Source organism: Delphinus delphis, chromosome 15 (assembly GCF_949987515.2).
Source record: "Delphinus delphis chromosome 15, mDelDel1.2, whole genome shotgun sequence".
In the NCBI taxonomy this organism is placed as follows: Eukaryota; Metazoa; Chordata; class Mammalia; order Artiodactyla; family Delphinidae; genus Delphinus; species Delphinus delphis.
The window spans coordinates 10,756,536-10,779,425 of NC_082697.1; the positions used below are offsets into that span (position 1 = coordinate 10,756,536).

Below are 22,890 nucleotides of genomic sequence, written 5' to 3' on the forward strand. Positions count from 1 at the left end.
AAGAGGGTGTGTTTTATCTCAGGCCTTTTACAGTGTTCAGCATAAAGTGAACTCAATCCATATAGGCAATACCTGTACCTGGGGTGGTAATAAAAAGTGTAACAAAGTGAATTTGAATTCAGAAGAGAAACTTTCACTTTACAAACAACTTTTGCCTTATTTCAAATAATCTTAAACAATGTAAGTGATAATTCTATATGGATATCATGCATAACCTCTCACATTATCAGAATTTAACTATATTTTAAATGCCCTAACCCTAACCCTAACTCTAACCCGGGCCCTCGGCAGTGCAAGCGCGGAGGCCTAACCACTGGACTGTCAGGAATTCCTGGTGTTGATCTTCTAAAAATTAAGGAAGCCAGGATCTTGTTATAACTTAGCAATTTTCTCCCTACCCATTTGCTGTAATGGGTGCTTGGTAAATATTTGTTGGGTGACTTTTCATATATTTGCAGACAAGAAAGTAGCCTTTATACAAGTCTATCTTTATTTGTAAAAAATAATATACAACTAAAGCTAATTTGATTTTTAAAATCAAAGCTCATTTAGTGATAATGTACATTTTATAATAAAATTGTAGTAAAATACTGACATTTGATAGTTTAAACAAAGTAGCATTCATGTAAAAATCATATTGCATGTAAAATTTAATTAGAAAATCCATAGTTCACAAAAGTACATATATTTTGTTGATAGCTCGAGGACATTATCATAAATTTACTTAAGATACAGAACAAAATTCACAGTTAGCTTGACATTTAGTACTATAAAATTTTATGCTGAGTCCACTGATATTTTTGTTAATAAGGTACACTTGAAATAATTCAGACTACCAATGAATCGACATTTTATTGTATAACCAAGATCTATTGGTTTTACAATACGTCTAGCAATCAATTCTTTCACCAATAATTTATACGAGAGATCCAGTTGAAAAGACCGTTGACATATACCCTTAGTGGGATAATTAGAAATCACTAGCAGGGCTTCCCTGGTGGCGCAGGGGTTGGGAGTCCACCTGCCGATGCAGGGAACACGGGTTCGTGCCCCGGCCCGGGAAGATCCCACATGCCGCGGAGCGGCTAGGCCCGTGAGCCATGGCCGCTGAGCCTGCGCGCTGAGCCTGCGCGTCCGGAGCCTGTGCTCCGCAACGGGAGAGGCCAAAACAATGAGAGGCCCGCGTACCGCCAAAAAAAAAAAAAAAAGCACTAGCAGCTTTGATTTCCATTTTCATGAATACATACAAGACAAATCTGTATTTTACAGTTAAAAGTTGTACAAAAAGTCAAGCCCTGAAGTATTTCTTCCCCTAAGAAAAGTTCTGATGTTAAAACTTTGTTAAAAAAAAAGAGAGAAAGAGAGAGAGGTAGTATGTGAAAGTATTTTTACTTAAAATGTTGAAGCCCTGCACCACTTATAATTATAAATGAAATGTAACCTTCTACTTATTAACATTTTGCCATTCAAGAGTCAAATTTATAGAACTCAACAGAATGTTAAACCTGGAATGCCATTAAAAAATAGTGGTTATATAATTGGAAGAACTTCAATGAATTCAACAAGAAGTACACTGTATTACATAATGTTGTGCAGTTAACAGTTTAGTGATAACATGTTTAGTGGTAAAATGTGGGCAAAATACATTGAAGTATTCTGAGTCAAGAGAGCTTCATTTAATCAACTTTACTTCATATACTTTTACCATATAGAGAAAATATCCTTCAAAACGGAGTCATTTGATTCTTCATTGTTTTAATAGCACACAATTGTTATAAGGTATCCATTCTAGCCCTAGCATAAAATTAATCAATAAATAACTCTGAGAGAAATATCCGTAAGTCACAGGGAACTCATGTAGTTCATACTATTCTTAGTCTCTATATACAAGCTACTGTAGTGCCTGTGCGCCTCCATACAATGAAACCAGGCAAGGAACGAAAGTTAGCAGCCTTACTCTTACCTTGCTAAGTGGATGCATCGGAAAGTAATAAATAGCCTCATAAAATTAATCGAGATACACTCTACCTGTCAGAGGTGAATACGACATACTTTTCATAAAGTGTAGGCAGTGTTCCTAGAAGTCCCATTAAGGAAAACCCAAAATTTTCATATAAAAAGTGCACAAGGTTGTCCTGTGTGTAAAAATCTCTTAGTTTGGGTGCATTTTTTTTTTTAACGAAAATAATTCACACTACTCAAATACATTAAAAGAGTAAAAAGGCAGACAAACAAAATATACACACCAACAACAAAAGGAATGATTTCTAATGAGATTTGGAATGAGGACAAGAAGAGGTTATGGGAGAGAGTCTCCCATGGGCAAACACGGACCTGAACAACTGTTAGAGTTTCTTAATTCAGGAACATAGCTTCAATGCTTTATAACTTAGGAAGCAACCCCTAAAAACAGTCAATTGATTTGATTTCTTAGAAATTAGGAAAAAAAAAGCATTTGAAAAAATTACTCGCTACAATTAGCAACAGAGGAACAATATTAAAAAATCAAAACACAACATGGGGAATATAGGAGCCAAGGTCCCAAAGTACCGAAAGATAGACTCAGACTTCTTCACGTTAGAATTAAGATATACAGTTAAAGGAAAAATCAACCAGGCTCTGCACAGCAGGTTAAATATGCAACCACTTCAAACGGAAATGATCTAGTCCTTATGTGTAGTTCTGGGAATGTGCTCTAACATCCAGTTCTCTATAGACAAAATAGCAAAAGCACATCATTTCATTAGCAAAGGCCCCTTTGTTTTAGACTTAAATTCACCTCTGACCCACTGAAGTTTATATTAATTATCAAACTACTATTTTAATAACATTTTAAGCTTGCAATATACTTTTTTCATGCCTATCCCAGATCACTGGTTCAGAGGTACATATGCTTTAAACTAGCCAAATTTACAAGTCTCCACGGCATCCTCACTCAGAAGACATTCAGACGTGATGGTTTCATAGTGTTATGATTGTTCCATCTTCTTCTAAGAGTTTCTGATCTGGAGCACGCGTTTCAAATTCTGTATTTGTGCCACTTGCTAAGGGTGCTAAGCTCACTTCATTAGAAGGAATAAAACCGTTCTGTCCAGATTCAAAACTGAGTTCTATTTGTGTTAATGATTCCAGGCTCTCGGTGTTGCGAACAGCCTTAGGGATCTGCTGTGGCACACCATTGTCTTCAATAATAATGTCATCTTCATCGCTGTCTTCATCCTCTGGCTCAAAGCTCGGTTCGATCTGCTGTGGATAGCCAGGAAGGCTGTTGTCAGTAGACTGGCCAGAGCTGCCGGAAGTCCGACTGTTCCTAATGACGTTATTCCTCTGGTTTGCTGGTCTCACTGTGATGATGAGGTTGCGGCTGTTTGCAATCATCATGTCAGTTACTTGATCTAGACTCTTCCCGGAAACTTCTATGCCATTAACTTCTAAAACTTCATCATTAACGGCTAATAGTCCTGTGCTTTGAGCCAGACCTCCTGGCACAAGCCTGGATATAAAGATCCCTGGGACCTTCTCTAAGCCATGGGGTGTCACCCTGACACTGGAGCCGTCCCGGATGTAGAATCCTAGGGGTTTCTCAGTGCCATATTTGTAAAGACGGACCCTACGATGTGTTTCTGGGAGAATATCCACGTCTATAATGGAAGACACAGGTCTGAAGTCCTGGGGCATACTAATGACTATGTGTGGCTTTTTTCTATGGTTGTCAGGACGCAACACATTGGTTAAAACATTCTTCTTCTTTATTAGTGTGTCTGTACCAAAGGCACTGTAGTCTGCTTCTTCTGTTTAAAAATAAAATAAAATAATTATAGAAATGCTGTAAAAACGCCCATTTATCTATAGTGGAATCTGTACAGAAAGGACAACTCAAATATATTTGATACATAAACAAACTCGTTAAGTATCAGCCTGCTCCTATCGGCTGAAAATGTAACGCAGTAAGACATGCTATACCAGAAAAGCCCAATAGGTGGCCCTCTCGAGTATTCACCATGAAGTTACCAAAAGTTGAAGTTAAATTTGAAAAAGCTCAATGACTCAAACAACATTAAATATGGCAGATGAAATTCTGATAAGCCTCGCACACACATTCTTAAACACCATTTAAAACAAGTTATTTACATTGTATTTTCCCTATGTTTGTTTAAACACCTCCAATTTGCATGTTTATCATATTTGACTCAATGACACGAAATTGGGCACTTTTGAAGCGCAAATACCTGTACTAGAGTCTGGGAGGACAGTGTACAAGCAGACCTCTTTTTACTGCGCTTTGCAGATAATTGTGTTTTTTTACAAATTGAAGGTTTGTGGTGACCCTGCACCGAGCAAGTCTATCGACGCCATTTTTCCAACAGCATTTGCTCACTTCGTATCTCTGGGTCACATTTTTTAATTCTTGCAATACTTCAAACTTTTAAATTATTATACTTGTTACGATGTGCTTTGATCAGTGATCTTTGACATCACTACTGCAGAAAGATTATGACCTGCTGAAGGCTCAGGTGATGGTTAACATTTTTTTTTAGCAAAAAAGTATTTTAAACTTGAGTTATGTATTTTTTGAGACATGATGCTATTACACGCTTAATTTGTGCAAGAATTCATGTGACTTGCTTTATCGCGATATTTGCTTTATCGAACCCACAATATATCTGAGGTCTGCCTGTAATTAAATGAAATGGATAATACACATAAAATGATAATGTAATTAAATGAATGCATATCAAACACAGGAATTCTGGTCTTCTGAAAATACACTCTCCCTCAGTTTTCTGGGGGAGTTCTTAACCTTTCATTTTCCCACTTTTGAAAGAGGCTGCGGTATAAGACAGAGACAACAGGGAGGGGTGAGGATTCTGGCAAAGCTGAGACCTCCTGCCCCACTTAATGGCATGGCTTTTCTCGCTCCAGGCAGCTTTTCTTCACGGACTGTAGGAATTTGTGTGGACAGTCCAACTTGTCAGAAAGTCTTGTTTTTTTAGGTTAAAAAAAACACAAACCTTCCCATTTAAAATGCCGACACCTAATTAAATAACAACAAAAACCTGTTTGAGCAAAATAACATCTGGGGGTTGAATTTATTCTTCAAGCCAGCAATTTATAATCCCTGATGTAAATCAGGGAAAACAGGGCACTAAAACTAGATCTCCTTACATCCCACAGCTGGAGGTAGACAGTCTACAAACAACACGTCTCATCAGAGGATGAGGAAACAGAATTAGCAGCAGGCATAAAAGGTGAAATCACATTTCAAAAATAACTGGAATGGGGATAAACTAAAAAGTCACAATCTCCAAGGATGAAAAAAATATTTAATAAGAATAAAAAAGACAAAAGTGCCCCCACCATCCCAAGAACTAGTTTAAAGTCCTAGTCTCAATCACTGCTACAGACAACAGTAATATCACCAGACTGTGTCTGCACAGGGCTTCCATCTGTAGCCTCTTGTCACCCAACTCTCGGCCCCCCTGTCGTTAAGTATTATTACCTTTACTTTATAGACCAGGAAATTAAGGGTACAAAATAAGGTACAGACAGAAGACTGGCCCCAGGTTTTCTTACTAAGGCCAATACCGTACATGTTCAATTCATACAGTGAATGTTAAATGTCCACTGTGTGTCAGAGCCTGGAGAACTTCAGTATTCTTTTCTCAGTGCTGCTTGAACACTCTTCAAAAGCTAGTTTCAGATAAATGTACAAGACTAGGGGTACCTGGGGACTTCCCTGGTGGCGCAGTGGTTAGGACTCTGCGCTCCCAATGCAGGGGGCCTGGGTTTGATCCCTGGTCAGGGAACTAGATCCCACATGCATGTCACAACTAAGGAGCCCCACCTGCCACAACTAAGACCCAGTATAACCAAAAAAAAAAAAAAAAAAAGCCTAGTGGTACCTGATTTTGGGGCATTTTCCCCCTGGGGATAATTTTGCTTCATTTATGGAGAAAGTACTTACACTGTGTTCTTACAAAGACAAATTTATTTATAATTTGGCTTGGGAAATAAACTGACTGACAAAAGAATCTTTTGGGCAAAATGTAGCCAGAAATCTATCAACAATGATCTTCTACTGAATGTGTTTATTCAAAATTGTATATTTCATTTTACAATCAATTAAGAAAGCCCACACAATTTTTATATGGGAAATTCCACACCATACAAAAGGAGAACAAAACTAAGTTGCTTACATACCTATTCATGGGAAACCTGACCAAAAAACCCCCCAAATCTGCATAATTTGGCATTGCATCCAGACTCTGTTTGAATGCTCTCTGCTAAATTCTCAAAAGCAATATGCCCCAGTACAAAGGCACCTTTGTTCTCCCATCTAGCTAATCAGTTTCCAGCCACTGGGAAAAGAAATATTTTGGCAGAAAGCCAGGGTGCAGGGTGTCGGTTTAAAGTGTAAAGGTGAACATCTACAGGGAACAGGCCTGACATTCCACCTGAGCACGTCTGTCAAAGTACAAAACTCAGAAAGAGACGGAAAGTTGGAATCCTGGCTCATGGCAACCTTTCACTTGTATAAACCCAGGCTTTATGCAACAGTGTGTGATATAGGCTCAGCGAAACCTCACCTATCCCGAGCCTGACAATCTCAGCTCACCGAAACAGACAAGGATCTACCCCTGGAATGCCGCCAAACAGCCAAACTGGATGTCTCACTTCCTTACACACAAAAAGCCCCTGTGCTGTCCTCACAGAGGAAGGGAGCCCTGAAGGGCCTCCCTCTGAGCCTCTTACTTTTTAAACATTAATTCCAAAAAACCCTGGTTATCTCATTCCTCAGCTCACAGTCTTAAGTCACAGTCGGGGGTAAGGGTCCACCAGTGAGTGGCGGGCACAGATACAAAAAATAAAAGCCTACAGTGAAGAAAAAGCAAACCTGAAAACAAACAAACAAAACAAAAGCGTTATATAAATCCCAGCAGCATCCGTGTACAGTAACAAAACAGTAACAGTTCATGGTAGAGTCATCAAGAAGGTTCAAGATTATGACCCATTCAAGTTCAGTAGGAAGACAGGGGAAGAATGAAATAATTTTTGAAATTGTTCTAATCAAGGGGTGGACAATCTTTTTCTGTAGAGTTTGTACAGTAAATATTTTAGGTATTGCAGGTCATACGGTCTCTGTTGCAAAAGCAGCCACAGGCACTACAGAACGGAGTGATCATGGCTGTGTTCCATGAAAACAGCCAGCAAGCCTGAGTTTGCCAACCCTTGTTCTAATCCAAAATGGTTAAATGAAATCCATGTGGCAACTTTAAAAGGATTAAACATCACTTAAAGCAATATTCAAAGCCTGCAGATCCCTTCACTTCCTAATATAAGGAAAATCAAATGCCAGACACTTAAGCACCTGCTACTATGTGGCTAGACATCGTGCTGTGTGCTGCAGGTCCAGCGCACCAAACAGCTAAGGTGCTTGCTTTCATGGTGCTTACAGACTAAAATAGATGGCAATTAACAAAGAACTTGAAACCATTATATTATTACAAAGGTGCCAAGAGCTGTGAAGTTTATCAGTGGGAACTCAGCCTGGTCTGCAGGGTAAGGCAAGGCTTCTCTGGGGAGCGTGGTTTATACTGAGACTGGAAAACAAACCAGTAGCTAATCAGGTAGAAGGGAGGGAAGAACTTCCGGGTGCAGATACAACAAATACAGAGCCGGGCAGGATGGGGTCGGCGGAGGAGACGGTGAGAAGGCAGGGTGGGAGGGGAGAGAAGAGGAGGAGCTGGAGCCAAGTCCAGGCGGCCAGGGCCCTGCAGACAGACAGGGCCTCCGGGGAAGTGGGGAGGATTACGGGCTTCAGCCTGAGGGCAAAGGGAAGAAAACCAAGGATTTTGGTTTTCCTACAAAGCTCACTCTGGCTGCAAGCTGGAGGAGGGACCTGCGGGGAAGACAGGAGGTTTTACTGCAGGTAATGTAGGATGGTACCTGGCCTGGGGCAGAGGCAGTGGAATGGGGAAATAAGCTTGAAAAGTAATCAGAACACATTTTTAATAGGCCACGTGACCGAATAAAAAGGTGTGTCAGGAAACGGGGAAATAAGTTTGAAAAATAATTAGAACACACTTTTAATAGGCTTGGTGACTGAAAAACAGGTATGTGTCAAAGGCGACACCCAGGTTTCTGTCATAAGCAACTGGCATCACATTCTGAGCTGTTACTCAGAATTTTTTTATTTCTCGGGCTGTACCTTCTGTTAAACAATTTTTCACAATTTACTATTAAAATGTATACTCCTTAGACCATTTCTAAATTCAACCCTGACTCACTAAAATATAACCTTAAAATACAGCTCCCAAATAACATCCAATGCACAGTAAAGTTCTAAGAGACAGTTTAAGTGGCTGCCCAGTTCCAGGTGTCTGGGCCACAAGGCCACGTCCTAACGCAGATGAGGCTTCAAGCAAGGCCCTTCTGGTACTTCCAACATACTCCTTTGAATAAACCCATGATACAAATGTGCTTGTCTGATGGCACACAGAAACAGCCTGTGACACAGCAAGCAGCTGTGGTGTAGGTATGCTGATCAGATCTGGCGAGACGTCCGGGCAGGTCAACGGGCCTCAGACTTGGCTGATCATCGCAACGGGCTTTTAAAAAATACACATTTCCCTGGCTGCGTTCCAAACCTACAGGAATGACCCGAGTACTTTTTCTAAAGGTGCAACCTTTAAATATTTTCTGAGATTGTTTACCATACAAGAACCACCTGAACAACAAGAGAAGAAAAACTTCTCTTTTTCCCTCAAATAAGTGAGGAAATTCTAAACTCTGACAGGGTGAGGGGGCTGGCAAAAGCCCTAGGATCCTCTGCGAAAGTAACTTTTAAAATATCAGGTTTTTTGTTTTGTTTTTGCTTCCACAATAACAGCCCTGGAAATAGAGTCTGGGTTTTCTCCTCTAACAATAAATTGTTGTAAGACATAAAACTTTTCAAGATATGCAATGACGCTACCCCCGAGTTCAAGCTATGAAGTGGTTTATGCCTCCAACCCTGAGCTCTCACTTCAAAGAAGCTTTATTTGGTAGAGGGGGTCAGATGTTAAAAGGTCACACGGTTTAAAATTTAAAATCGTTTTCATGTCTGTCTTTTAAAAAATCGCTTGGTGACACATCAAGTGCAACTGCTGCCCTATTGGTTCCTAAATTGGAAGCAACAGGCCAGTAAAACAGAAAGTGTGTTGTAATTAAGCGAGAAAATGTAACTGTACTTAATGCCATGTTTTACATTAGTTTCCTGAATTTAATGTTCATTAAAGTTGAAGTAAAATCAGCTTTCTACTTAAGCATCTCTTGAGCTCTGTTTAAAAGAAAAAAGGTATCACCACGAACTACAGGGCACTGTGTAACTCTGTAAGACAGACAACAAACATGTTAACTCTACCTAAATAACCAGAGGGTAATGTGGTAAAGGTGGAGGTTGGGGGGCCCTAGCTAGGGTGGTCAGAAGAGGCCCCTCTGAGAAAGCCATCTGAGCTGAGAACTGAGGGAGGAGGAGGCAGCCATGGGACCAGCTGCAGGAAAAGCGTTGCTTACAGAAGGAACAGCAAGTGCAGAAGCACAGAGACGGCAACAAGCCCGCTGAGTCCTAGGGACAGAAAGAAAGCCAATGTGGTTGCTGTGAGGGGGGAGTGGGAGAATGGAGGAAGGAGACGCTGCTGTGGAGCACAAATGAGGATGTATTTTATTCTGGATGCAACGGAAACCACTGGAGGGTTTTCAGCAGGAATGAATCGACTGACTGACTTTTCATGTTCTGCTTAAGTCATATTTGTATTACAGTTACTTTTTTTTTTTTTTTTTGGCCGCACCGGGTGGCATGCGGGATCTTAGTTCCCCGACCAGGGATTGAACCCGTGTCCCCCTGCAGTGGAAGCATGGAGTCTTAACTGCCGGACCACCAGGGATGTCCTAAAGTTACATTTTTAAAAACAAAAATTTTCTGTTGAACACACTGCCTATTTCTAGATCAAATTCTAAGGGCTCTGAATTGTATTGGTTATTTACCTCTACAGCATAGAAAACTTTTGTTTACATCTAAACATATTTGAAAAGGAAACAGCAGATGATAACTGCCCTTAAAAGATGTTAGGATTAATCCTATGATCACGTAAGTGTTACAATTCCAGTAACAAAAACATGTGGTAGTATAATCCAACACCTATAATCTTTCTAACGAAGGGGATAATCCAACAAGTTCTGTCAGATGGCAGTAGTTTAAAAATAGTCATTCTATATTTAAATACATGTTCCAAACAGCAAATTTGTAATGAAAATTACAACTGCTAACAAGACAGGCCTTCTATGCAACAACAATGATTTAAATTATTCTGCTTAAAATGACAAGCTCCACTCCAATGTTTTGTCTTCTCCTCTTCCTTCTCCAACATTCTATACATAGCTTTCTAAGAACCATCCCTGCTCTTCACCTCAGCAAGCCCTTATGTCCACTCCCCAAAATTTCAACTATCACTTTTCTGCAGACTTTCAGCTCTTTGATCAGCCTCTAGATTTCCACCCTAAGCTCCAGCCCATCATTTCTGATTTCCTACGGGACAAGGTTGAAACTCGCCGGCCAGATAAGTTTTTTTGTCCTATAACCAGACCAATTTTCTTTCCAAGTCAACCTCTCTTCCAGACTGTACCTGTTTTATGGCGCCATCAGGCTCAAATCCAGAAAGCTACTTTCCTCTGGACGCCTCCTCAACCCTCTGCCCTCCAGGGGGAGCGCAATGACTCTCAGATCCTCCCCTTTATCTTCCTCACCTGGTCTCCGGCCGGGGCAGCTTCTCAGCGTCTCTCACCCCCCTGCTCCTTGCTCTCTCCTGTAAGACTGCTGCGTACTCCAATTCCTCCTGAACAGCCAAATGAGTCTTCCTGAAGTAACACTCTAATTGTACCACACCCCTGCCACATACCTAGGAAATCCATCTTAGGGGTCTTTGGGAAAATGAATTTGCGTCTTTGTAAAGTATTTTGTAAACAGTCAAGTGATACAGATGTAAGTTACCCTACCCTTGGAGGTTTATTTTGTTGGCGGACTTTAGCTCCTCCAAACCCAGAAGCAAAGATACACAATCAGTGGAATTTCAAAGCCCTAGGAGTGGTCCAATGCTTATCAACTGATTGGAAAGAAAGTTTCACCTTCAAGGGTAATCTCTACCCACTCTCTCACACTGCTTTCTGGGTTGGTTTACAAACACAGTAAGGCTTTGATTATCCCACCAATACTGGGCTTGTGGCTCTCATGTCGCCTTTCCAAACCTCTTCATTTACCAAAGACAAAGGAATAAATGGCACACACCATGGCCATCTACAGGTGGACACAGATAAACACACACACACGGAGGAGGCCACAAAGTTAAAAGTTTTAGGGCTCAAAATACGTTTCAATTCTTGCCATATAGAGTGGTTATTTTAAAATGTTCTTTTGCAAAGACCAATATCAATGTTTACATTCCTCCAAAATAATGACTTGCTCTCTGATTTTCCAGATAATTCACTAGTTTTACTTCTGTGAAAAATGCCTTAAAAGGAAAGAAAACATTCACCGGAGGCATACTACATGCCAGAGCACTGCACTGAGCTCATTTAAACTTCCTAGTAATCCTATGAGATAGTATGTTCATTCTATAGATAAAGATACCGCGACCCAGGAAGAATAAACAGCTTTCCTTCAGGTACCTATTAAGTGATGCATACAGATTTCAAAGTTAATTGCTACCAAAGAAGTAGAATGTTTCCCTGACTCCAAAGTCATACTCCTCCTACCACATCTTTCTGAATGGACAAAATTCCATTCAACAAAGTGAAGATTCAATAAATTCCTAATTTCCATTTTTAAAAAATCTAAGAGGTTATAAAGTAATTAAAACCACAATCTTTCGGACTTCCCTGGTGGTGCAGCGGTTAAGAATCCGCCTGCCAATGCAGGGGACACAGGTTCGATCCCTGGTCTGGGAAGATCCCACACGCCATGGAGCAACTAAGCCTAAGTGCCACAGCTACTGAGCCTGCACTCTAGAGCCCGTGAGCCACAACTGCTGAGCCTGTGAGCCACAACTACTGAGCCTGTGTGCTATAACTACTGAGGCCCACGCCCCTAGAGCCCATGCTCCGCAACAAGAGAAGCCACCTCAATGAGAAGCCCATGCACCACAACGAAGAGTAGCCCCCGCTCGCCGCAACTAGAGAAAGCCTGTACACGGCAACGAAGACCCAACGCAGCCCAAAATAAAAATAAATAAAAAAAAAAACCCGCAATCTTTCCAAAGTATACTTAGTGAAGTGTAACGATGTCAATTAAACCAATAATATCACAGATGTCTTAACTCACTTGTTAGTTAATATGGTAAGAAGATTCACACAAAATGTCTGTTCATTAAATTTGTAGTGAATTCTGTGTATCCTATCAATGAGGAAAATAAACAACTTCTAATTCTAAAATAATTTTTCTAAACATTGTTACTTACCCTTTTTTTGTATAAAAATCCTAAGCAGTGGGTTGGCCGTTGAAACAGCTTTGTGATAATTATCATCGTTATTTATAGGTAGTAAATCTCCGTGGATGTCTGCATAGCCTACTAAAACGTCAACATTGGGTATCTTATGAACATGTTGCAGTAATCCATAAAACTCCTCAAACTTTCCAGGTTTTGATCTTTCCAGTGAAAACCGACGAAATTCAGCTCCAAACTATAAATAAACATATTAATTTTAAAAAAGGTAACAGGATCCAATCTTAAAATGCATGACAGAAAAATTCACAGGCACAGTATTTCCCTTAATGAAGAAGACAGTTCCAATAACACGGTCTATTGTCAGCAATCTCATTATCAGGAGATAAAACAACATAAGGAAGGCACAGGAATGTGTCTGCTCACTGCTGCATCTCTGAAGGGCATTCCCTTCAAGAGATGCAGGCTCAACTTAATCCCTGGGGTACCCAGGTCTCACTGAGGACTGTCCTGCAGAGTGACTCAGCTCAAACAAACCCTGTCTGGAGCCCAGATCCTGACAGCAGTATCTGCTCCTCACTCAGGCCATGGGGTAACAAAGATGTTCCTAAGTCTTTATTTTGACTGGTAGCAAAAAGCATCTAAGTTTCCTTCCCCATAAAAGGAATTACAATTTCACAGGAAGTGGCAAGAATTAACACCAACATATACAAAAAGGACTTTGAGTTTCTTGGCACTAAGGCAGGATACAAATGGAGGTATGTCATATAAGAAACAGGTCTAGAGATAAGAAGTGTCTTCCCTATGTTAATCTTAAAAACACACACACACACAACACATTAAATATATGTCCTACAACTCTCCAATTAAAGCAAAAGTGTTTACGTGCTTGGCACAATGCTAGGCCCTAGAGAATGAAAGGCTCAGGCCTGCACCAGAGCTCAGAAATTAGTGGGGAAAGAGAATAACTATATGAGAGGCATTAAGGGATCACACAAACAGGGAGGACGACACTTCCATCATGCCCAATATTTATCTCCACAATTCTGGTTCTCAGGTCTGCTTCCCTACTCTAGATTCACAACTCTGCCTTCCAAATGCCAAATTATTTAAGTGGTTCTTACTCAACACGAAGGACTGGCTTCATCTAGTCCATAGTAAACAGGATCCATGACTTAACTATGGGACTAGCATGGCATTTCCTCAAATGTGGAAACGTAAGAAAGATTCATCAGCCTTCCTCAAAAAGTGCCCCAGTCACACAAGTTTGGGAAACGCTACATAACTATAATTACACTCTTAGGAATCACTGTGGAGACCAGATATTAAACGCTCAGTTAAGTCCTGTGGTTGATTAAAAAAAAAAAAAAAAAAAGTTTTTAAACAAATGTTTGCCGAATATGTTTGACCACTGAACTAATTTTTCCTCTAAATATCTATTATTGGCAAGAAACACTAATGTACCCCTAAGACAGCCTTAAGCATCTTGCAGAGAAAGTCCCTATCAGAATAATTTGAGCAGGTTACAAATGTGTCAATTCATTTCCCTAAGGATCCCATGGTCTCTCTGAACTCACTGCTTTTGCTATCTCAAAGAAGTTCATCTGCCTTGCTTATACCCACACTACTCACTAGTTTTAAATTAAAATGAAAAATTACTAAAACCACTTCTTACCTCTAACAAATCAAAAGTTTCCAAAACACATTCCTGAAACATAAACACTAACGTCTGTCAAGAACATAAGGTGACTCATACCTAAAGCGCTCAGAAAGTGTAGTCATACCTTCACGTTTCAAAGTAAATAATAACTGGGGAACACCCTTCATATCAGAGTTAGTCTTATGATGTTATAAAGTCATAGTTTCTTCTCCATTTTCTTTATTCTGGTATCAAAACATCCTAGTGCTTTCTGATTCATCTCAGGGTTTTATTACTTCCCCTGGTGAATGGGAGTAACATCTAATAATTGAATATTTTAGGGCTGCAATGTTTTTGCTGAAGCTTGTGGATAAAAATTCTTTGCTCAACATTTTTTTCTCTTGCTTAAATGTTATGATAAAAACAATGGAAAATTGTATGGCTTCACAAGTAGATGTGCCCTTTTGCAATGTTAGCAGGAAAAAAAAAGAGAAATTGTTATGCTTCTTGCAGCAAAACAATAGGATTAAGAGAACTTTTTACTACATGAAGAAAAATACTAAAATAGAGATAATATTAAGACCCAATCAACAACTATTATAACTTTTCTTAGCCTGCTCTAGTTTGCCTTGGTCACCCAGAATGTGTATGGACACCTGTCTCCCAGCATCTTTTGGTACACTCTAGAAATGAAAACTTAATTTTAATATTGTTTGCCCATAAATAATAACTAGGAAATGTACAGCTCAAAGACTATTCCAAGTGTTTAATAACCTAAGGTTATTAAAGGACATCACCTTGATTATTAAGAGCTTTTCCAACTCTGGAGAAACAGGAAGATAAATCAGTTACCAAAAAAAGTCACATGGTAACTGGTATCACAACTTAACTATAGTTATATTTGCATTATCCATTACTTTATTTGCACCATTTTCCCCTTCCATGAGCAAAGATATGACGTTGACACTGTTTTCTATGCAGAAGAAAAAGTTGACACTGTTTTCTATGCAGAAGAAAAAGAAATCCTGAAACGTGGATCTGTACATCACCAAGTTGTGGTTACAACCTTTTAGCGACCAGCTTTGTAAGAAGCTGTGATATCACCAAAGCAGTGAAAAAGGAAGTATTGCTTCACACATCTGTCCAAATATTTTTTAAATGGTAAAGATGCCAAATGTTTTATTTAATCCATTAAATATATATTTAAAACATAAGGTGCCACTGACACACTAGAAACAGCACCTCTACTGTGCCTATTTATCAGCAGCTAGAACACTAGTGGGACCACACTTTGAGATGCAGGTTCTCAGAATGCCTTGATTCTATTTAAGAGACACGGTTCACCAGAAGTCCAGTATGGCAGGTCAAATATATAATGGGCAGTATGGGAAAGATTCACAAACCAGTTGACAGAAAAAAAGGGCAGAAAGCCTGAAATTCCAGTCCCCCAGTGCTCGAGGTTTTCTAGTCTGAGAGATAAATTGCCACTTGACTGTATTTATCAGAACACCTAGAATCCCTACTCATTTTTTCCTATGATAAAAAGATTAAATACTTGCTACCAAGATTAGGACCACAAACTGAATTTTAAGATTATGCAACATCATAAATGTCTTTCTTTTCTTAACCTCAACTCCCACAAACCCAAACTAGATTTATGACAGAAATGCCATGAGAAGGTTCAACCACTGGCCACGGAACTACCACCACTATACTGCTAGAAGAAAAGCTCTATATATTTTGAGTTATCTTAACCCTTAGTTCAAGCGTGTCACTTCAATTTGCTATGGCAGTTCCACGGAGGACACAGGAGACAGCATATTCATGAAACAGCTATAACTACATTTCTATTCTTATTAAGCAGAAGGGTTTCTTAACTAGTGCCTATTCTGATACACGAGTTAAGTCGAAAATATCATTGTAAAATAATGTGAAAAATGAATGCAGATACTCTTGATGTGATCATCTCAGTTACAGTAGCTTATAGAACTTTGCTTATCAACTCCAGATAGTAAAAACCATTCCACCACAGGCTCCAGGGAGCCTTCCTACTCTGCTTCACTGAAAATCACTCCTGGATTTTGCATTCTCCTCCCCCCTACCCCACCCCGCAGTCTTACATTCAATGATGTTTCATTAGTCTTCAAGTTGATATGCTTTTACTTTTCTCCTATTCTTTCCTGTGTTTTGATCTTCCCAGCTCTTATTTTCAATGTTCCCAGGGCCCAGCCCATGTCCTCTTTTTTCTATTCTATAAAGCCTAAAACTTATTTTGTAAAAGGTTTTAAGGTTTTGTCATAAAAAGCACACCTTGTCGAAGTCATAAGCTTTCTGAGCCCCCGTCTTCTCAGAGGATCAGACTAGGTTATCTAAGTCCCCTTTGGCTCTTCAATTCATGAAATGCTTGCTGAAAATGTTCCCGGAGCCGCCGACCATCTTCAAATTCCATCTCAAAACCCCCGTTGGAAAGCATTCCCTCACTAATCCCTATACACCGTCCTGCTCAGGGAGCCCTGCAATTTAGGAATTCAGTGGATACTGACGTAATTATCAGCAGATTGGCGTACCGTTGGTCAAGAGTGAAAACACTTGATGTGAAAAGGTAGCAGGATGGAATGAAAAGGGCACCCAGACTCAAACTGTGAAGTGCTACTCAAACGAAAGGCGATAGTGTTAATTTTATAGATTAAATGCATACCAAAGTTAGTGCTAGAAAAATCTCTAAGCAGGAAGCAAAGCTAACTTTACAAGGGCTCTTGAGTTCCCTGGGCTCTCTCCTTCACCACTTGATGCACCCTTGAGCCACAGAAAGGGGTAACATTTTGTGACCACGGGTGTTCCAAATACTCTTTACTCAGAAGGCCAAGAGGTAGAATTCCTCCAAACCTTTCGTACCACGCTGCGCTCAAACGCCTCCCATCCTCGGCTATACCTCGGCCCTTACTCCCATCCTTGAACAGGAATGATTTTTAAGGAGATAGATTAAGCGCTCAGCTGGTCTCCTCCCTACCTGGGGCAGGAGCAGACACAACCCCCCACGCTCGTCCTCTTCACAGCAAGCGTATTCTCCACCATCTCCTGCCTCCCAATCCCACCATCGCGCCCACCACGGTCCCAGACAGCGGGCAGCTCCTCAGGCCGTCCCCGGCCAGCCCTTGGCTTCCCCCAGGCCTCCCCCAGGCCCCGGGAGCACCCCCCTCAAGGCTCTGACCGCCAGTCCCCATCTAGCCGGCCGCTCCGCCCAGCCCGGGCCCCGCGCACCTTGCTCTTCACCTCCATGGTGCCCAGGCAGCCGCTGCCCGCTCCGTGCCGGTGGCTGCGGTTCATCCTGAGGCCTGGCCCGCAACAGCCTCCTCCAGCCGGGCCGCCCCTCGGAGCGCGGAGAGCGAGTGCCCGGCCGCTGGGCTCGGGACTCGGCTGCGGCCCAGGCGCCTCCTCACAGGCACCTGCAGAGGGGCGACCGTGGCTCGGGTCTCCGCGCAGAGCTCCGCTCGGCTGGCTCCTCACGCGGTGGGACCGAGGGTGAGACTGGCGGCGCGGCGGGCGGGAACGCGGCTCCCTCCCTCCGGGCCTCTGCGACGGCCGCGACGGCGAAGAAGGAGGAGGGGGCGGAGCACAGGGGACAGGCGCCGCAGCCTAGCTCTCAGCCGCTTCCCCCGCGAGCCCGCGCGCGCGCACCCCAGCCGGGCGGGAGCCGCGGCACGTGCGCGCGCTCACCTGCAGCCTCCGTAGACGCCTTGGAGGCTCGCGCTCCGCCCACGCCCAATGGGAAGCGCGCACCTGCGCCCCCAGCGCCAACCAATCGGTACACGTCTCGCGCAGCGCGTGGGCGGGCCGCCTCCGCGAAAGTCCCGCCCGCCGCCGTACGATTGGTTCCACGCTGCGAGGGAGGGGCGGGATCACCTGAAGCCGTGGACCTCCTCTCCCGACCGACAGGAGAGCTGGAAAGCGCATGCGCGGGCCCTGGAGTTTCCGCCCCGGGAAGGCAGGCCGGAAGCGCGAGCGCACCTGGAGATGAGCTAGGGCGCTGGGCCTTTTGCGCACGCGCAGGCGCGCGCCTGGTTGACCCGGACCCGGCTCGCGCGCCGCGGGGGAATGGGAGGCGAGGCCCGGCTGGTGCGGAGGCAGGGTGGGGCTGCTATGTTCCTGCCACCCCTTATCTTCCTTCCACTTTGGGATGCTGCAGCGTGCAGCTACGCCCCTCCACCACCCATTTGCGTCGTTTAGGGGTCTGGCTGCAACTCTGATTACAAAATTCAAGTTTTCCCGCCTCTGCAACAGTCACTGGGGAAGAATCTCAGGGCTCTACTGGCTTAGTTTTGTTGGTAGAGACTCTTTCTGCAGTCCGTCAAGTCCCATAGGGTCGAGTAGCCACTGGGAGGGAGGGAAAGTGGGCAGAGGCTCGGGATGGCTCCTCGAAGGTCCGGCTTACCCGAGTACTTCTAGACCGGCCCTCCAGGGCTTTCTTTTTTTCTTTGCTTTTAAATTTATTTTTAACCTCTGAAGTCTTCCTCTCCCTCCAGCCATTTCTGGGCTATTCGTTGTGTCCACCAGTGACAGCCTCCAGATTGCCTTTGTCCCCCTCCCCCCAGTGGAATGACCGAGCTATGTCCCTGATAACAAAAGACTGACTCCTTCTCTCTAAATGCCCCAGAGCTGGGTTTGTTCTCCCAGGGGCCCTTTTCAGCACTGGCCATGCTGGGGAGGTGAGGAGGAGACCCCCAACGCTCCCCCACACACACCTGCAGGGGGCTCATCATGGCACTGCGGGTCCTCAAGGAGCTGTGGAACCCTCCTTTGAGCTGGACCTGGGCCGGTGGGCGGGGTTTCTAACCTGAAATGGCCAAGAAGATCTGGTTAGGGTGCTGCATTCCACCTGAGTCCTCCGAGGCTTCCTCCCCTTATCTCATTGCCTCCAATCCCTCCTCACACTTTGCACCCCTCCTTCCCAGCACTTGTGTCAAGTTCCCGTTTCCCCATGTGTTTTGGGAGTAATCTGCTCCTGACCGAGAATGACGGCTCTGAGAAGGCAGGGGTCTGCTTTGCTCTCTGTGGAGCAGTAGCACCTACCTGACTCCTAGCAGGTACTCAGATATGTCTCTGCTGGGTGCTGGAGCTGAGGAGGGCGATTTCTCCATACTAACTTTACCCCACCTGGGCTCAAAGGTGAGAAACCCATCTTTCCCCCTGAGGGGTTCAGTCCAGCAAATATTCGTGGGGGAATTTAAAGTTTTTCTGGCCATTTTGGGTGGAAGTCCAGATGGAAAGGATCCCATCCCAAGCTGAGTAATAATAAAACTGCCTTCTCTACCCCCTGTTCAAAAGCACCTACTATGTGACTCAAGCTAAACCGGAAATGAAGTGTGGTGCTGTGATGGGGCAGCATGGCAGTTTGGTCTCAAGACCCCTTAATACTCTTAAAAATTATGGAGGGCCTCCAGGTATTGTGTTTATGTGTGATATGTCTTTCAACAGTCGTATTAAAATTGAAATTGAGAAATGTTTAAAACACAAGAATACACAGGCACACATACCAATAGTCATCAGGGTGATGATATCATCACATGTCCTGTCCCTTCTGGAAAATTCCATTGTATACCTGTCTGACAAGGAAGGTGAGAAGAGCAAGTGACATCTTAGTATTGTGAAAATAGTTTGGGCTTTGAGACTCACCTGAAAAGGTCTCAGGGACTCCCAGGGACCGCTGGGATCTCTGTTCTCAGCTGTCACCTCCCAACCCCCAGCTGCCAGGGCTGCATGCTGGGCCCTAGTTCTGTGGGAGCTATTGCTGGGTGGTGGAGCTCTATTACTGTTATCGGTACTGATTTATCAAGCCCCTTTTTAAAAAGGAAGTTCATGGGTGCCAACACACCTGCGTGGGCCCTGCATTCCTGGAGGTGTCGTCACATCCTCTCTGTCCTCCCCCGGGGTGTGGCATCCCTCTTGGACTTTCCTTTCTGGAAGGGAGGGCCCGAGCTTTCTGGATCTCCTAAGTGGAATGTGCTCTGAGGCCTGCGTCACAAGTGCGCCTGGGCTGTGTAAGGAAGGAATGTGGAAAATAGTCTGAATTTGATAAAGGTGGTGTGGAGGAGGGGAGCCCTTTCATTCCGAGACGGCTGTTCCGGGCACACGTTTGTTCGCAGGGCCTGAAATTCAGCCTTTCTCAAGAAGTATGAAGCCCAGAGAAACCGCAGAAACAGAGAAGGGTTTATATTTTTGTTTCTTTGGTTTGAAAACTGAACCCTAATCTCATTTCTCTCCATCCTCCCTCCCCACCCCCAAATCCTCAAGCTAAAGCTGATCAAGTCCTACGTGGGGGATGAAAAGCTAGTCCCAGGCCTGGGAGAATTAATACTCAGTGAGTTAGGGAGATAAGCAAAGTGAGTGGATGACACAGATTCTATAAATTACAGGTTCACAAAATCATTAGCTGGGAATGACTATCACACCCACACACTGTCATATCTCCCCCGCCCCAGCCCATCTGCACCCTCTGAAAGAAGCTAGTGAGGGTTCCATTTCTGCTTTATCCCTCTTCCCAATACTTTCTGTCTTTAGTTCTTTTACAACTTAACACAACTCTTGTGTCTGTTTGAAATTTACCTTGTGAGGTGGAAAGAGCTTGTAATTTTCCACAATTCATTTTATTGATTTACATCTTGCATGACAATGCTTATTTTTTCCTTCCTCCTCTTAGGGGGGAAAAAAAAGAGGTGGCAAGAAATCACGTATAATGGTGAGATTGGTGAGATTTTTTTCAAGAAGTCTCTATTGCCATCTCTTTTCCTCCTTGATTGCTCAAGTGCCAGTTTTAATGGAGCTGGTTAATAATTCTTTGAGAGAGAGGTGAAGTGTACACTTATGAATCTCAGACTACTCACCGAAGCACTTTAAGCCCTTTGCAGAGTTGGAATTAAGTCACATGATCCGTTTTCTGGTTAATGGCTTATAACACTCACAGCTCGGGAAACAAATGAATTATCTCCTGTAGCTTGTAAGAAACTCAATGCCATTTTACTTAAAAACCCATCTTCATGGGAGGCAGCGTGTGCCAGGCACCGTGTGCATGAGCCCTGCCCTCGAGGCGCGTAACCTTTCCATCAGGGTCAATAGGCAGGCAGCAGTCATCAGCTAAAATATTCCACTTCCTAGGACGTGTTGATGAAGATGATGATAACTAACATTTACGAGGGTCCACCCTGGTGCTGGGAACTGTGCTAAGTGCCTTCCCCATGAACTATCTTATTGGCTTTTAAGGAACATGGAAGAGCTTTATACTTGGAGGCCCTGAGATCTTAACTTTTTAAAGTGATAGCTGTTCATTTGAGCCCTTGCTCTGCCCCTTGCTGGCTGAGTGACCTTGACCCTGTTCGTTTAACTACTCAGAGCCTCAGATTCTCTCCTCAGATGAGAAACTATACATGAAACTGCTTTGCAAACCATCAGGTTCGGTGAGAACATTGGCGGTTATTATTTAGCACATAATATTGCCTACCAAATCCTTTGGTAGAATTTCAAGAAATCCTTTGAAATAAAACAGAAATGTGTAATAAACCATTCTTCTTGGTCACACGGGGTGACCTTTTAGTGGCCTTTTAGTGGCCATCTCTTAGAGAGGCCGAGAGGCAGCCTAGAGGAGTCCTTAAGAACGTGATTCCCAGATGCCCACCTTCACTCCTGCCTCTGGCATTTCCTACCTGTGTGACCTTGGGCAAGTTCTTAAGCTCTCTGAGCCTCAGTTTCCTCGCCTGTAGAATCAGGATAATAGGAGCATTATTTGTCTTCATTCATGTACATTCATGTACATTCATGTACAAAGCACTTACGATAGGACCCACAGAGTAAGGACTCCTTAAACGTTACCTATTATTGTCATAATTGCTGTCTAATTATTTACCTACTGCCATAATAGAATTCATTAATGTAATAAGTATTTATTAAGCCTCAACTGTGTATACAATATGGTCCTCGGTATGGAGTTAAAGAATAATTAAAAAAAAAAAGAATGAAGGTTTGATTTCTACCATCTAGAACTTCACAGTGCACATAGACGTTGGCTCAGCAGGCATCCTTGAATGCCTACTAAGGATCAGGCAGAGACAATACTATGAATGTGATCAAGTTCTTGCCTCCAAGAATCCAGAGTCTAGCTGAGAAGTCAGACCCTTGGAGAGATGCCTTCTGGAAGCGATGTGCGGAGTAGGTGAGGGGGGAGGTTTGCTGGAGTTGACCATCCTAGAGCTCACATCTGGCTCCATCACTAACCAGCTGTGGAACTGTGGGCACACATCTTCATCTCTCTGAAGACCACCTTCCTCAGGAGTGAAATGAACATAGTGAGAATATCTACCTCTTTTGAATTCATAAATATTTATTGAGTGTCTATTTTGTGCCAGATACTATTCTAGATGGTTAAAGATACAGTAGTAGCGAAGACATGACCCAATCCCTGGCCTCCTGGAGCTGACATTCCAGGGGAGGAGAGAGACAGAATACACAAGTTAATTAATTACAAAATATAGCGTGTTAGTGATTAGAGCTATGGAGAAAAATAAAGCCGGGAAGGGGGATGGGGAGGCCTAGGGAGCTTGGGGGTAGGGGGAGGTGTAGAAGGAAAAGGAAAATTTCAAATAGGGTGACAGGGGTGGCCTTTCAGGGACACTGGAGATGAAAAAGTGATCCTGTGTTTCTCTGGCTGGTGGGAGCGGGGGCGGGGGAGCTGAGGGTCGGGGAAGCCTTCCAGGCAGAGGCTCAGCCTGGGTGTGATGATTAAAG

The 22,890-nt window shown here is 43.1% G+C and overlaps 1 protein-coding gene across 1 annotated transcript; it reads right to left on the minus strand.

The window, feature by feature from the left end:
• Nucleotides 1-473: 473 nt before the first annotated feature.
• PARD6B (par-6 family cell polarity regulator beta) lies at nt 474-17,853 on the minus strand. The gene is made up of 3 exons (XM_060033409.1): nt 17,377-17,853; nt 12,492-12,714; nt 474-3,791 (listed from the first exon to the last, which is right to left on the minus strand). The coding sequence occupies exons 1-3, from the start codon at nt 17,440-17,442 to the stop codon at nt 2,962-2,964; spliced, it is 1,119 nt and encodes a 372-aa protein (XP_059889392.1). The 5' UTR covers nt 17,443-17,853; the 3' UTR covers nt 474-2,961.
• Nucleotides 17,854-22,890: the final 5,037 nt, after the last annotated feature.